Source organism: Bos indicus x Bos taurus, chromosome 20 (assembly GCF_003369695.1).
Source record: "Bos indicus x Bos taurus breed Angus x Brahman F1 hybrid chromosome 20, Bos_hybrid_MaternalHap_v2.0, whole genome shotgun sequence".
Taxonomy (NCBI): Eukaryota; Metazoa; Chordata; class Mammalia; order Artiodactyla; family Bovidae; genus Bos; species Bos indicus x Bos taurus.
Window position 1 is genome coordinate 36,702,712 of NC_040095.1, and position 15,482 is coordinate 36,718,193.

Here is a 15,482-nt window from a genome sequence, read left to right on the forward strand (position 1 = left end):
CAACCAGTCCATCCTAAAGGAAATCAGTCCTGGGTGTTTATTGGAAGGACTGATGTTGAAGCTGAAACTCCAATACTTTGGCCACCTCATGCAAAGAGCTGACTCATCTGAAAAGACCCTGATGCTGGGAAAGATTGAGGGCAGGAGGAGAAGGGGACGACAGAGGATAAGATGGTTGGATGGCATCACTGACTCAATGGACATGGGTTTGGGTGGACTCTGGGAGTTGGTGATGGATAGGGAGGCTTGGTGTGCTGCAGTTCATGGTGTCACAAAGAGTCAGACACGACTGAGCGACTGAACTGAACTGAATTTTTAAATAACATAAATAAATGTGACAATTATAAAATATAATCCATAAATCTAAGGAATGTAATCTTTAGAGTCATACTAAGCTTATGTTCATTTCTTATCTCAACTTCCACCTAAAAAATGAACTCAGGCCTCTTACTGATACAGAAATGAAGTTAACAGTAATGAGAAATTTTCCCACACTATAATACAAAAAAGTATTTGAGTTTCATTTCTTTCTTTCATTTACAGTGTTCCTATATTGAAGAAAGAGGTTTTAAAGCCAACAATAACCATGAAAATTTCCTTAACAATAACAATAACAATTTCCTTAATGAATAAGTGTTCCTATTTTAAATGAAATGCAATGGCTATTTTGACTGAACAGAAAGGTAATCTGTTTTCCTTAATGTCCATCATTAAGGAAATGTCTATCACAATTTCTTTGTGATATCAGTTGATTGTATAATGGCCTTAATATAAGTATATCATTTTAGTTCACTTTTCCATGAGAGCCTGTCATTGAGGGAAAATAATTAAATTTTTAAAACTTACTGTCTTAGTGCCATGCTTTAGCGTTATTTCATGTGAGTCAGGGATCTTTCGGACAGGATTCTGAAAAAAGAAAATTCCATGACATTAAAAAGTAATATACCGGGGAGGGAGGAGGGAGGAGGGTTCAGGATGGGGAACACATGTATACCTGTGGTGGATTCATTTTGATATTTGGCAAAACCAATACAATATTGCAAAGTTTAAAAATAAAATAAAAATTAAAAAAAAGTAATATACCATATTTGAGAGGAACTACATACATTCACAGGAAATTTAATTTTTAAAAATTGCATCACTGGCTTTTTAACACAAAACTTTAAAAAACTGGAAATAAAAAGTGTGAGTATATCATTTCTCAACTTCTAGATAGATTACAATTGGTCACTCTGAGCTGATAATAAATTTATCTTATATCTCTAAAAAGCTAAACCTAAGAAATTCTTTAGGTTGTATGAAACTTTAAGATCCTCTCCATACAGAAAATTCTTAAAGTCCTCTTTTCATTGGTACTTGGGCATACCTTAAAGTATTTATGCACTTAACTTATAATAGACAACACATTTATCTTAGAATTTGCACAGGATATATACCTTTTAACCCATAAAAGATTAAAAAACAAAAAGCTAATATTCAAATGGTACAAATACGGAATTCAGTGACTGATCAATTCAAAAAGCCTTTATTAAAGTGGGATTATACCAGATGCTAAGTAGCATTAGACACAGCCTCTACTCATCTCCCCTCCCAAGAGGGAACACCAATAACTCTGCATGTTATGTTAAAAAGGGTATGGACAGAACAATGGAGGGACAGAGGCGATGGATGCATAAACCAGACATAAGAGGTCACAGCGATCATTTACGTAAGATGTTTCATTGTTTAATCAAGTCTCCGTTATCCAAGTGTAGGGTTACTATACTAAAATTATACAGTCATTACAACTTCATGCTAGGATTATCTTGCAATCTACTTAATTAAACATGTGCAATCTACAGACTGGTTTCTGACTTTCCTCCTTCTTCAGGATCATTGATGAACGAATCAATCACCAGTTCATTCTAGTTTATCTTAAATCTTTCCCCTACTATGGCTCTCTCTTCTCAGCATATGAACAATTAAAGTACTTCCCATATTAAAGCACGCAAACACTAACTTCCCCCTATGTTTACTGCTGTATCATTATCTTTTCTTTATTTTTTCTTTCCTCACACTACATTTACACTCAGTGCCTCTACTTTCTTTCACCTTCTACCTCTACCATTTAAGCATTTGTCATTTAATTCCTAATGTCTAGCAGAGTTTTTAGCACTTAAGGGACCCTTAGTAAATATTTGTTGAATGAATAAATATTATTAATGCCCCAGGACACTTCACAGACCTTAACCGGCACATCTGACCTTTCATCAGCATGATAGCTTTGTAACTATTTCCTCCACCTTGAAAAATGTTCCTTCTTGGGAGGAATCAGCCTTGACAAAAAGCCAGAAAATCTAGGGTTTTAAAATCAAGCTCTGATACTCATTAACCCTGTCATAACCTCAGAAGAGTAATGACTTTCAGTTTCCTTATTTGCAAAGAGGATAACAACATCTGTCCCGTAGGTTATTGTGAATTAAGTGTTGTAAAGGTCATAATACAGAGTCTGGCACAAAGTAGTTGCTAAATAAGTGACAGCCATCATTTATTCTAAGGCATAGCTCCTGTCTGTCTCTCTGGTCATATTAGTCTATTTCTAGGCTTCGCCTCCTCTATATTTGGCTAATTTCTACTCACCCTTTAAGACTCAATTCAGATGTGACCTACTCCCTTCTGTGCTGTGCTATGCTTAGTCAGTCAATCATGTCCAACTCTTTGCTACCTCATGGACTGTAGCCTGCCAGGCTCCTCTGTCCATGGGGATTCTCCAGGCAAGAATACCGTACTCTCATAACAACTTCACCTTGTCTCGTGTGTGTATGCTCATTCGCTTTGGTCGTGTCCGACTCTTTGTGACCCCATGGACTGTAGCCCACCAGGCTTCTCTGTCTATGGGATTCTCCAGGCAAGAATACAGGAGTGGGTTGCCATACCCTCTTCCCGGGGTCTTCCCAATCCAGGGATCAAACCCATGTCTGGGTGCATCTCCTGCATTGCAGGTGGATTCTGTACCCACTGAGCCACCAGGGAAGCCCCACAGAACCTATCATAAAACATCGTTGTTTTTTACCTCTCTGTCTCCACACCGTTCCCTAACCAAACGGCAAAAGAGATACTTCTCAAAGACTGTGAGTACACACACATACACACACACATATTGTCTCTAGGTCCCTAATCTATAAAACACCTGGTATAATGCAGGCACACAAAAGTTTTTAGAGTGAATTAATGGCTGTTAACAATGTCTACCTTGTAAATCACATTAGATAATCTTTAATTTACCTCAAACATTAGTGTTTATGTCTATAAAGAAGAGCAGGTAGGTGCTATCCATCAGGTGAGTCTGCTGAGTGACAGTCAAAGATAACTGGCAATTTCCCAAAAGTAAAAACCTTTAAAGACCAAATGATCCTGTCCCAGACTAAAAAAGCACATATAAACTTGCAAGTATAGAGAAATAAAGGTGGTTTTGTTTTAGACTTGTTTGCCTCTGAAAGTGGCTATAGTTCATTAGCACCACAGATCAGTAAAGATCAGGAACCCAGAGGCACTGCACAAAAACACTGACCTCACAGTAACCCAAGGAACTGCAGGAGAGCTTGCAGTTTATTTCAAGACAAAGATATTACAGAATGGTTCACGATCTCTTAGAAAGTCCCACACACACCCATTTCAGATATACCAATATTCCAACACAAATTTCAAAATAATTTAAAAGTTGAACAAATGAATTCTGGACTGCCTCTATATTAATTATGTAAACCACTGCTTCCTTTGCAGTTGACAATATTTGTAAGTAATAAAAACTCATGTAAAGGTGCTAAGTACTCCTAAAAGAAACAAGAGAACAGTTCAATTGTTTTACTTTGAGAAGAATCTATTACTATCATTTCATAACCAATGACTATTTTATCACTCAGGAAAGAGAAACACTGTCACCAAAAGGAAGGATGAAAATTATTTCACTGAGTTCAATGCAGAATGTGCCTATATATAGACAATTTTTGACATTTAAAGAAAAAACTTGCAAGAACACAGAACAACTTAGTATTTACATTAGGAGTAAATTAAATATTTAAATAAATATTGTTTACATTTAAAATCAAAGTTTTACTGGAAATCATGTAGGGCATAACTCATAAAAAGCCCATATAATTGGCACAACTAAATCATCTAAAATAGTAGCTATCCATCTTTTGGTAGCATATCACTTGATGGTGACTGTTCTTTGTCCAGAACTTTTACTAATGACTTTTTGAAATATGGCTTAGTGTGAAATTTGCTATAACAGTAAAACATTTTCAAGATTTCCCTGCCAGAGGACATCATAAACTACAAGACCTCAATGAAGTCATTTACTGCCAAAATTCGTAACAAGAGCTACACTCTTAATGGAAGATGGGAAAAGATACCAGTTTCTGTTTTGGTTGATTTTAAATGCCAACCAAAGGATTATTTCCCAGGCTCTTTTGTTTACCTCAATAAGAACAATGATAGCAAACATATCTGGAATAACATGAGCAATTCCATCTGATGTACATACATCCTTACAGTGTTTTCAAAAGAACTGAAAATCATTAATAACCTTTCTGGAATAAATTTGTCATAAATTTTAAAAGTTAGATATGTGTAGTACTTTGAGCCAAAATAAAAAAGTCTCAGTTCAGTTCAGTCACTCAGTCATGTCCGACTCTTTGTGACCCCATGAATTCCAGCACGCCAGGCCTCCCTGTCCATCACCAACTCCTGGAGTTCACCCAGACTCATGTCCATCAAGTCGGTGATGCCATCCAGCCATCTCATCCTCTGTCGTCCCCTTCTACTTCTGCCCCCAATCCCTCCCAGCATCAGGGTCTTTTCCAATGAGTCAACTCTTTGCATGAGGTGGCCGAAGTATTGAAGTTTCAGCTTTAGCATTAGTCCTTCCAAAGAACACCCAGGACTGATCTCCTTTAGAATGGACTGGTTGGATCTCCTTGCAGTCCAAGGGACTCTCAAGAGTCTTCTCCAACACCACAGTGCAAAAGCATCAGTTCTTCGGTGCTCAGCCTTCTTCACAGTCCAACTCTCACATCCATACATGACCACGACTAGACGGACCTTTGTTGGCAAAGTAACGTCTCTGCTTTTGAATATGCTATCTAGGTTGGTCATAACTTTTCTTCCAAGGAGTAAAAAGTCTACTCAGTAATAAATGTCTACCACAAAGCAGCTAGTAGTTGTGGCAGAAAATGGAGATTTCCATAAAGGAGCTTGAAAATGAGTGCTACTTTCTCCCAGAAACCACTCTGGAAATAGTTACCAGTGTAGTATCATTGGTTGTTGTTCGCTGTTTAGTCACTCAGTCATGTCTGACTCTTTGTGACCCCATGAAATGCAGCATGCCAGGCTTTCCTGTCCTTCACCAACTCCCAGAGCTTGCTCAAATTCATGTCCATTGGGTCAGTAATGCCATCCAACCATCTCATCATCCGTTGTCCCCTCCTCCTCCTGCCTTCAGTTTTTCCCAGCATCAGGGTCTTTCCCAGTTCTTATTATCAGGTGGCCAAAGTACTGCAGCTTCAGCTTCAGTACCCATCGTTCCAGAGAATATTCAGGACTGATTTCCTTTAGGATTGACTGGTTGACTCTCCTTGAAGTGCAAGGGACTTCCAAGAGTCTTCTCCAACACCCCAATTTGAAAGCATCAATTCTTCAGTGCTCAGCTTTCTTTATGGTCCAACTCTCACATCCAAACACAACTACATCCTTACATGAAAAACTATAATTTTCATTGTAGAGACCTTTGTCAGCAAAGTGATGTCTCTACTTTTTAATACACTGTCTACGTTGGTCATAGCTCTTCTTCCAAAGAACAAGCATCTTTTAATTTCATGGCTGCAGCCACTGTCCAGAGTGATTTTGGAGTCCAGGAACATAAAGTCTGTCACTATTTCCACTGTTGCCCCATCTATTTGCCACGAAGTGATGGGACCAGATGCCATGATATTAGTTTTCTGAATATTAAGAGTTTTAAGCTAGTTTTTTCACTCTCTTCTTTCACTTTGATCAACAGGCTCTTTAGTTCTTCTTTGCTTTCTCCCATAAGGGTGGTGTCATCTGCATATCTGAGGTTATTGTTATTTCTCCCTGTAACCTTGATTCCAGCTTGTGCTTCATCCAGTCCAACATTTCACATGATGTACTCTGCATATAAGTTAAATAAGCAGGGTGACAACATACAGCCTTGACATACTCCTTTCCCAATTTGCAGCCAGTCCATTATTCCATGTCCAGTTCTAACTGTTGCTTCTTGACCTGCAAACAGGATTCACAGGAGGCAGGTAAGGTGGTCTGGTATTCCCATCTCTTGAAGAATTTTCCAGTTTGTTGTGATCCACATAGTCAAAGGCTTTAGTGTAGTCAATGAAGCAGAATTAGACGTTTTTCTGGAATTCTCTTGCTTTTTCTATGATCCAAAGGATGTTGGCAATTTGATCTCTGGTTACTCTGCTTTTCCTAAATCCAGCTTATACATCTGGAAGTTCCAGTTTCATGTACTGTTGAAACCTAGCTTGAATTATCAAAAGCAACCAGAGTCCAATTAGAGTCCATTCTGTTGTAACTCTTAGAATTCATTCATTTACTCATTCACTTACTAATCACACATTCACTTAACAACATTTATTGAGTGTTTAATCATATACAACATACCAGGAACTAAGTTAAAGATAAAAAGACCAATAACAAAGACTTTGCTCACAAAGAACTGCCAGTCTAACAAAATAAAACAAATAGGTAAACAAATAAGCAAACTAAAATCTTTCAGAGGCTATGGCAGAAGGATACACAGGGTTCAGCACTCAATTGCATTACGCCTAGGAATTCCACGTGCCTAGGAAAGTAGAGAGTGATTAGAAAAGGTTTCATGCAAGAGATGTTTGAGATGCCTTTGGAAAAACAGAAGTTCCCTAGGTAAAAGCGGAGGACATCTAGGATAGAATAAGATGACTCTTGACACTTTCTCAACTGCAAATAGTTTTGCCTGGCTGGAGTTTAAATTTCTGGGCAAGAAAAAGGGAAAGGATGTGTGTGTGTGTGCGTGTGTTAGTTACTGTTAACCCAGAACGTTAGTTAGCCCAGAGAGTCAGTTATGAGCCAAACTGTATACAATGCCAAGAATTTGAAATTCAAGTTCTAAGACACGTAGAGTAATATAACAAGATTTGAGATTTCAAAAAAAATCACCAAGGCATCAAAAGAGACAGTTAACACAGTGAAAAGGTAACATACAGAATGGGAGAAAATATTTGCAATACATATATCTGATATGGTATCAATATTTAGAATAAATTAAAAACTTCTATGACTCAAAAACAACAACAAAAAAGCTCATTTCAAAATATGGCAAAGGAGTTGAATAGTTATTTTTTCCAAAGAAGATACACAAATGACCAACAAGCATATGAGAAGATATTCAATATCACTAATCCTTCAGTTCAGTTCAGTTCAGTCACTCAGTCGTGTCCGACTCCTTGCGACCCCATGAATCACAGCATGCCAGGCCTCCCTGTCCATCACCAACTCCCAGAGCTCACCCAAACTCATGTCCATTGAGTCAGTGATGCCATCCAGCTATCTCAAGCTCTGTCACCCCCTTCTCCTCCTGCCCCCAATCCCTCCCAGCATCAGGGTCTTTTCCAATGAGTCAACTCTTCGCATGAGGTGGCCAAAGTACTGGAGTTTCAGCCTCAGCATCAGTCCTTCCAATGAACACCCAGGACTGGTCTCCTTTAGGATGGACTGGTTGGATCTCCTTGCAGTCCAAGGGACTCTCAAGAGTCTTCTCCAGCATCACAGTTCAAAAGCATCAATTCTTCGGCGCTCAGCTTTCTTCACAGTCCAACTCTCACATCCATACATGACCACAGGAAAAACCATGGCCTTGACTAGACAGACCTTTGTTGGCAAAGTAATGTCTCTGCTTTTGAATATGCTATCTAGGTTGGTCATAACTTTCCTTCCAAGGAGTAAGCGTCTTTTAATTTCATGGCTGCAGTCACCATCTGCAGTGATTTTGGAGCCCAAAAAAATAAAGTTTGACACTGTTTCCACTGTTTCCCCATTTATTTCCCATGAAGTGATGGGACCAGAGTAATCCTTAGGGAAATCCAAATCAAAACCACAATGAGATACCACTTCACACTCAATGCAATACTAATATTTAATGAGGAAAAAGAAAGAAAAACTACATAAATGTTAGCAAGATAGCTGTACATCTAAAAATGAGTAAGACTGCAAATTTTATATTATGTGCAATTTACCAAAAAAACCTTATACTAGATACAACAAACCAAAAAAGATTAAATGATGCATACTATTAAGCTGGAATACTTCTCAATATGCTAACAAATGCTAGGTAAGCTTCAAAATGAATCATTTATCAAATATTTACAATCTTCCTTCAAAAATGTAAAGTTACATGTTTAAAATACTGCAGGAAGGAAAGACAATTTCCTATCTAAATCTCACAGCTGGTTCCAATCCTTCAATTAGCAGTATTCCCAAACCATTTCTAAATTACCTTCAAACCATCTATGCCCTATTGCAAGCTGCAATCTTGGAGAACATTTCTTAGTAACATGACTTAAAAGTACATTGTTAAATAACTCTTTGTACTTGTAGGGCTGAGAAACTTAAAAAGGATAGTTCATTCTTATATTTTATCAGAAGTCACATTTTAAAAAATATGATATTAGCAATAAACACAAAGATGACAAATACTCTTTATGTTTATCATACAAAAATGGCAGGTAATTAGCCAACAGAATTTATATCAAATGACATTTATTTTCAAAGCTACCATGGACATATACTGTATCATTTCCTAACACTCCAAAATTTTATGAATATTTTCAGCTCTTATGTGGATGGTGACTGCAGCCATGAAATTAAAAGACGCTTGTTCCTCGGAAGAAAAGTTATGACAAACCTAGACAGTGTATTAAAAAGCAGACACATCACTCTGCCAACAAAGGTCTGTATAGTCAAAACTATGGTTTTTCCAGTAGTCATGTGTGGATGTGAGAGTTGGACCATAAAGAAGGCTGAGTGCCAAAGAATTTATGCTTTTGAAATGTGGTGCTGGAGAAGACTCTTGAGAGTCCCTTGGACTGCAAGGAGATCAAACCAGTCAATCCTAAAGGAAATTAGTCCTGAATATTCATTGGAAGGACTGATGCTAAAGCTGAAGCTCCAGTAATTTGGCCACCTGATGCAAAGAGCCGACTCACTGGAAAGGACCTTGATGCTGGGAAAGATTGAGGGTAAACAGAGAACCTTCAATGTCTCTCTAATAACATTAGTCACAACTGTAACTTGTCATAGAATCACATAATTTGTTTTAGTAATTTTCTTTATTAGTAGAATGTTACTGTGGGTTAAATTTAGAAAAACTAACGTTTTTAAAGAAGTTTCTGGTCAAAGGGTATAAACTTTTTAGTTATAAGATAAATGACTTCTGAGAATCAAATTCTCAGCATGGTAACTACAGTTAATAACACTGTGTTGTATACTTGAAACTTGCTAAAAGAGTAGAGCTTAAATGTTCTTACATGTGTATGTGCTCAGTTGCAAAGTCGTACAAACCCTTTGTAACCCCATGGACTGTAGCGCCCCAGGCTCCTCTGTTCATAGGATTTCCAGGGCATTCCATGATTTGTGGCTCAACAATGCCAATATCTGGGGCCTCCCTGGTGGCTCAGATGGTAAAGAATCCACCTGCAAAGCAGGAGACCCAAGTTTGATCCCTGAGTCAGGAAGGTCCCCTGGAGAAGGGAATGGCTACCCACTCCAGGATTCTTGCCTGAAGAATCCCATGGACAGAGAAGCCTGGATGGCTACCATCCATGGGGTCACAAAAAATAGGACATGACTGAGCAACTGAGCACACACATAGCAATTTAATATTTCTATAGATTATACTCCATTATAGGTTATTACAAGATAATAGGTATAATAATCTGTGCTATACAGTATAATCTTGTTTATTTTATATATAGCAGTTTGTATTTGTTAATCTAATACCTCTTGTTTGCCCCGCCCCTTTTCTCTCTGTCCTTTGGTACCACAAGTTTATTTTCTATATCTCTGAGTCTGTTTCTCTTTTGCATATCCACTCATTTGTTTTATTTTTTAGGTTCCACACAGAAGTGATATAATATAGCAATTATCTTTCTCTTTGATTGGAAAATCTTGGAAGTCAAATTTAACTTTCAATTTAGCAAAACTCCTACTCTATAATTCAATCTTCCAAACTGCAGGTAACATAGGATTTTTCCCCCCCCGATTCATGCAAACATTCATTCAACAGTTACTTAATAAAAATCCTATTGCTTTAAAGAGTCAAGGCAAAAACAGGATAAGAATCTGGTTTCTGCTACTTATTAGTGGTAATTAGTGGTAAGAAAAAATCCCTCCTTCATAGAGCCTCTATTTCCTTAACCATCTACTGGATATAAATAATAATAGTAACAGTGAGCACATACATGCATACTATAACCAAGCACTGCTCAGGGCACCACATATATACAAAGCCATTCAACCTCAGCAACAACTTTGGTCCTACTTTCACCTTATTTGAAAGATGAGGAAACTGAGGCAAAGAGAGGTTAAATAATTTGTCCAAGGTCACAAAAGTGAACTTAGACGTCTGGTCCCAAAGTCTGTGCATATAATCATTATGACATACTGCCTTCTCTGTAGTAATACTCACCCTGTGAGCGTCACAGAGTACAATGACGAAGAGAGTTAATATGCCAAAACACTTTCCAACTGCAAGCCCATTATAAGAAAGACATTAGTACAGGCCTGGGGCCATAAAGGTTCTATTCTAAAAATACATATTTGAGAAATCATTTGAGACCAGGTATAAAATGCCATGAGACAGAAAGAGCAAAATTAGTTCAGCATGGGTTATATACTGTAATAGTATGAGTTACATTTAAGATTTCATAACTGTCTTTTATAAAAATTGAGTTATTACTTAGGCAATCTTTTTATATTTAGTTAAAGATACACAGATGGTACTAATTTTAACTACAAAAATTATCAAGGTATCAGTCAAATCAGTGAGAATTAATTTACTTAGGAAAATAAGAGAAACTTAAGACATAATAAATTTTCATCAAATTTACCTGGTACTGAGAAAAAATATATCTTAATCCTTCTCTACATCAGATCAGATCAGATCAGATCAGTCACTCAGTCGTGTCCGACTCTTTGAGACCCCATGAATTGCAGCACGCCAAACCCAACACTAGAGAACAGATACCATATCTGATTTAATGTAACTCTGCATACAACTGTAAAAGGTAGTGAAAATTAAAGACATCCCAAAAGCCAATCTATATAGGTTCTCATATTCATTCTATAATTCTTGCACTAGCAATTATATACCCTATTCATCCCATCAAATATGGAACAGACACATTATTAATACTTCTTCCTACTTTCCATAGCACTACTACAACAAAATATTTTAAACTGCTCTTGGGCATTTCCATTTAAAGAAGAGAAGCAGACTGTTTACTTCCCATCTCTTTTCTAGTATGTAAAATCTTTGATGACAGGTGCTAAGCCTTATTTTATTTGCATCTTCAGTACTTAGCACAGTGTCTGACATATAGTACTTGCTCAAATATATTCATTCTAACTAAAGATATAAATTACTTAGCAATGACAGTCTATTTAAAGAAAATAAACATGAAATCATGAGAAAAAATAGACAATCAGGGTTTGTATTTATTATACTATGTTTATCTATCCTTTCTAAAATATGAGGACATATGTATTAACTATCTATATTCTGTATCTACTCTTAAAATTTTTTCTCTGTACCTTCAAGATAAAACATTCAAAGCCACAGACAGAATTACTATAAGGAATACCTAATAAAGCCCAAGTGCCAGGTACTCTGCTAAACGCCAGGAATCCCCTAATAAGGAAGACATAGGCCCTGTCTTCATAGAGCTCAGAAACTAAAGAAGGTGCACACTTGTAAAGAATAACTATCACAACAATGATCATTTTATCACAGTTGTGACAAGCACAATAATTGAAGAGTGTCCTATGTCAAATCATATACAAAAATTAACTCAGTATGTACCAAAGACCTAAATGTAAGAACTAAAACTATAAAACTCACAGAAAAAAAAAACAAATAAACAAACATAGGAGTAAATCTTCACAACCTTGAGTTAGGCCACTTAGATATGACACCAAAAGCACAAGCAACAACAGAAAAAACAGATAAACTCAGACTTCACCAAAATTTTAAATTATTATACTTGAAAGTATACCATCAAAGAAGGTAACAGAACAACCCATAGAACAAAATAAAATATTTGCAAAACATATATCTGAGAAGGAATTTGTGTCCAGAATACATAAAGAACCCCTATAACTTAATAAAAAATAGACAAATAACCCAAATAAAACAGGCAGAAGATCTAAAGAGATCTTTTTCCAAACAGGACATACCCATGGCTGATAAGCACATGAAACAGTGTTCAACATCATTACTCTATGGGAAATATAAACCAAAACCACAGTGAGATACCACATCACATCCACTAGGATGGTCATAACCAAAAAGACAGTTACGTATTGGTGAGGATACGGAGAAACTGAACCCTCAGAGACTACTGATGGGATTGTAAAGTGGCATAACCACTTGGGAAAACAGTTTAGCAGTTCCTGTTAAACACATAATTATCATATGACCTAGCAATTCCACTCCTAGATACACATCCCCAAAAACCCCAAAACATACATCCATATAACTACTTCTAGACAAATATTCATAGTAATATTATTCATAATAGTCAAAAAGTATAAACATCTGATGTCCATCAACTAATGAATGCATTTTTTTAATGTGATAAGTCCATATAAAAGAGCATTATTTGGCAACAAAAAGGAATGAAGTACATGCTATGTAACATGGATGAACCTTGAAAACTTATGTTAAGTGAAAGAAATCAGTCCCAAAGACCGCCTATTGTATTATTCCATTGATAGGAAATGTCCAGAATAGGCAGGTCCATTGAGACAGAAAGCAGATTAGTGGCTGCCAAGAGCTGGAAGCAGACTAGTGGAGGGAGAATAGGGAGTGAAAGTAAAAGGCTACAAGGTGACTTTTCAGAAGGATAAAAATATTTTAAAAGTGGATAGTGGTGATAGTTGCACAACTCTATGGTTATACTAAAAATCACTAAATTGTGTATCTGAAAATTATGAATTTTAGGATATCAATTACATCTCAATAAAGCTATTACAAAATTTTTTAAATAACAAAGGAATATACTGGTGCCACACAAGTAGCACAAAAAACGAGGTATTCAAACGTCAGTTAATGTTTTTAAAAGGACAAAACACTCTCCTTTCACAAGGAGAAAAGTTGGATACGAAAAAATTAAATGGTTCTTCACTGATAGAGACAGGTCTGTCACAATGTCACCCACAGGGTCACTACTTACACAGACTACCAAGAGAATGGAGGTGCGAAATCCTGACCGGGGTCCACACAGAAGAAAAAGCATGTGGGAATGCATGAAAGAGTAGTCATATTAAAAGACAGTTCCTAGTTGGTACGAAGCGGGCATGAGACAAGTCTAGGGGAGACAAGGGATGACCCTGAAAAGCAGAACAGGCCACGACTAGTGGTAAAGGAAGGCATAATGGTTAAGTACAGGTGTTCAGGGGTAGATTCCCCTAGATATGAAAACTGACTCCACCGTTTACTATGGCTTTGGGTCAGTTAGTGCCTCTGAGTTTCAGTTTACTCATCTGTCAAAAGAGGATAATAGAAGTAGGAGGATTAAACAAGTTATTTCACCTTTAATACTTAGAACTTTGCAGCACAAGGGAAGTACCACCACTTACTGCACTACTGTTTTGGGTTCTAGATTTAAGCATATGTTTATCTCGTTATCATAAACCAAACAAAAGGAACTGCAGACACTGAACTGTGAGTTAACAGTGAATTCCTGGTTTCTTGGGGCATCACTTTTGGGGCTGCACTGCTTGGCATGTAGAATGTCCCTGACTGGGGATTGAACTCATGCTTCCTGCAGTGGAAGTGCAGGGTCTTAACCACCAGGCTACCAGGGAAGTTCTGAGCAACACATTTTATGACAGTAAAAAGTATTAAGACTGTGCCATTAACTCCCTTCATTTAATTAAAAAAAAAAAAATTTAACCCATCTGTAGTCTTCAAAGCTTTGTGAAATGCAAAAGTGAATAAAGACTCCCTGATTCCAACAGAAAACAGTGGTAAAATGGCAAAATTACCACCCAACAGCTGCCTGGTTAGACTATGTAAATCAACTTGGTGGTCTTGATGTTATTTCAAATTCACAATTAGCTGCACTTCCAGCACTCAGCACCAAGAGTATGAACAAAACGTCCCTCCAAATAAGGATCAAAGTCTATAGGAGAACTCCTTTTAAGTAAGTTCTGTTGGTGCTTTTTCCATGTGTACCTTCAGGCTATTCTATCAATTTGGCACTTAAAAATACAAAATGCATTCAAGTGCAAACTTTATAATCTTGGTAACAGGCAAGTACCTGATTCTACTAAAAGACAAATCAATTTCAGTAAATGTTAATGATTTTGTAAAAATTCTTTAAAAGTACTAAGAAATCATTTTCAAAATTGACATATGCAAATCTTCCACTTTTACCCACGTAAAAAGGAGTGAAAGATCAACAGAGGTATTTTATTTGCAAACACTGTGTTTATACCTACTAATCTGAAAAACTGATTTTATAGCTGTTTTTATAGCTTCTTTAACATCTATAAAAGTGTAAAATATAATTACATAACGCTTGTCCTTAAGAATACTTACTAGTAGGAAAGACAGAAGAAAACAAAGTGAGATCGATTAAAAAAAAAGACTATAACTCAACTACTTTAACACAGAGAGGTTAAAATGGGGAGGGGGTTTTTCGTATTTCCATACAAATTGTGAAATTATTTGTTCTAGCTCTGTGAAGAATACCGTTTGTAGCTTGATAGGGATTGCATTGAATCTATAAATTGCTTTGGGTAGTATACTCATTTTCACTATATTGATTCTTCCAATCCATGAACATGGTATATATTTCTCTATCTATTAGTGTCCTCTTTGATTTCTTTCACCAGTGTTTTATAGTTTTCTATATATAGATCTTTAGTTTCTTTAGGTAGATATATTCCTAAGTATTTTATTCTTTCCATTGCAATGGTGAATGGAATTGTTTCCTTAATTTCTCTTTCTGTTTTCTCATTATTAGTGTATAGGAATGCAAGGAATTTCTGTGTGTTGATTTTATATCCTGTAACTTTACTATAATCATTGATTAGTTCTAGTAATTTTCTGGTGGAGTCTTTAGGGTTTTCTATGTAGAGGATCATGTCATCTGCAAATAGTGAGAGTTTTACTTCTTCTTTTCCAATTTGGATTCCTTTTATTTCTTTTT

General features: G+C 36.6%; 1 protein-coding gene across 1 annotated transcript in view; it reads right to left on the bottom strand.

The window, feature by feature from the left end:
- WDR70 (WD repeat domain 70) overlaps window positions 1–15,482 on the bottom strand; it is a 278,538-nt gene that overhangs the window by 223,846 nt on the left and 39,210 nt on the right. Inside the window, exon 6 of the mRNA XM_027520068.1 lies at window positions 847–906. Coding sequence (XP_027375869.1) covers window positions 847–906 — 60 coding nt within the window. The remainder of the gene's footprint in view (window positions 1–846; window positions 907–15,482) is intronic.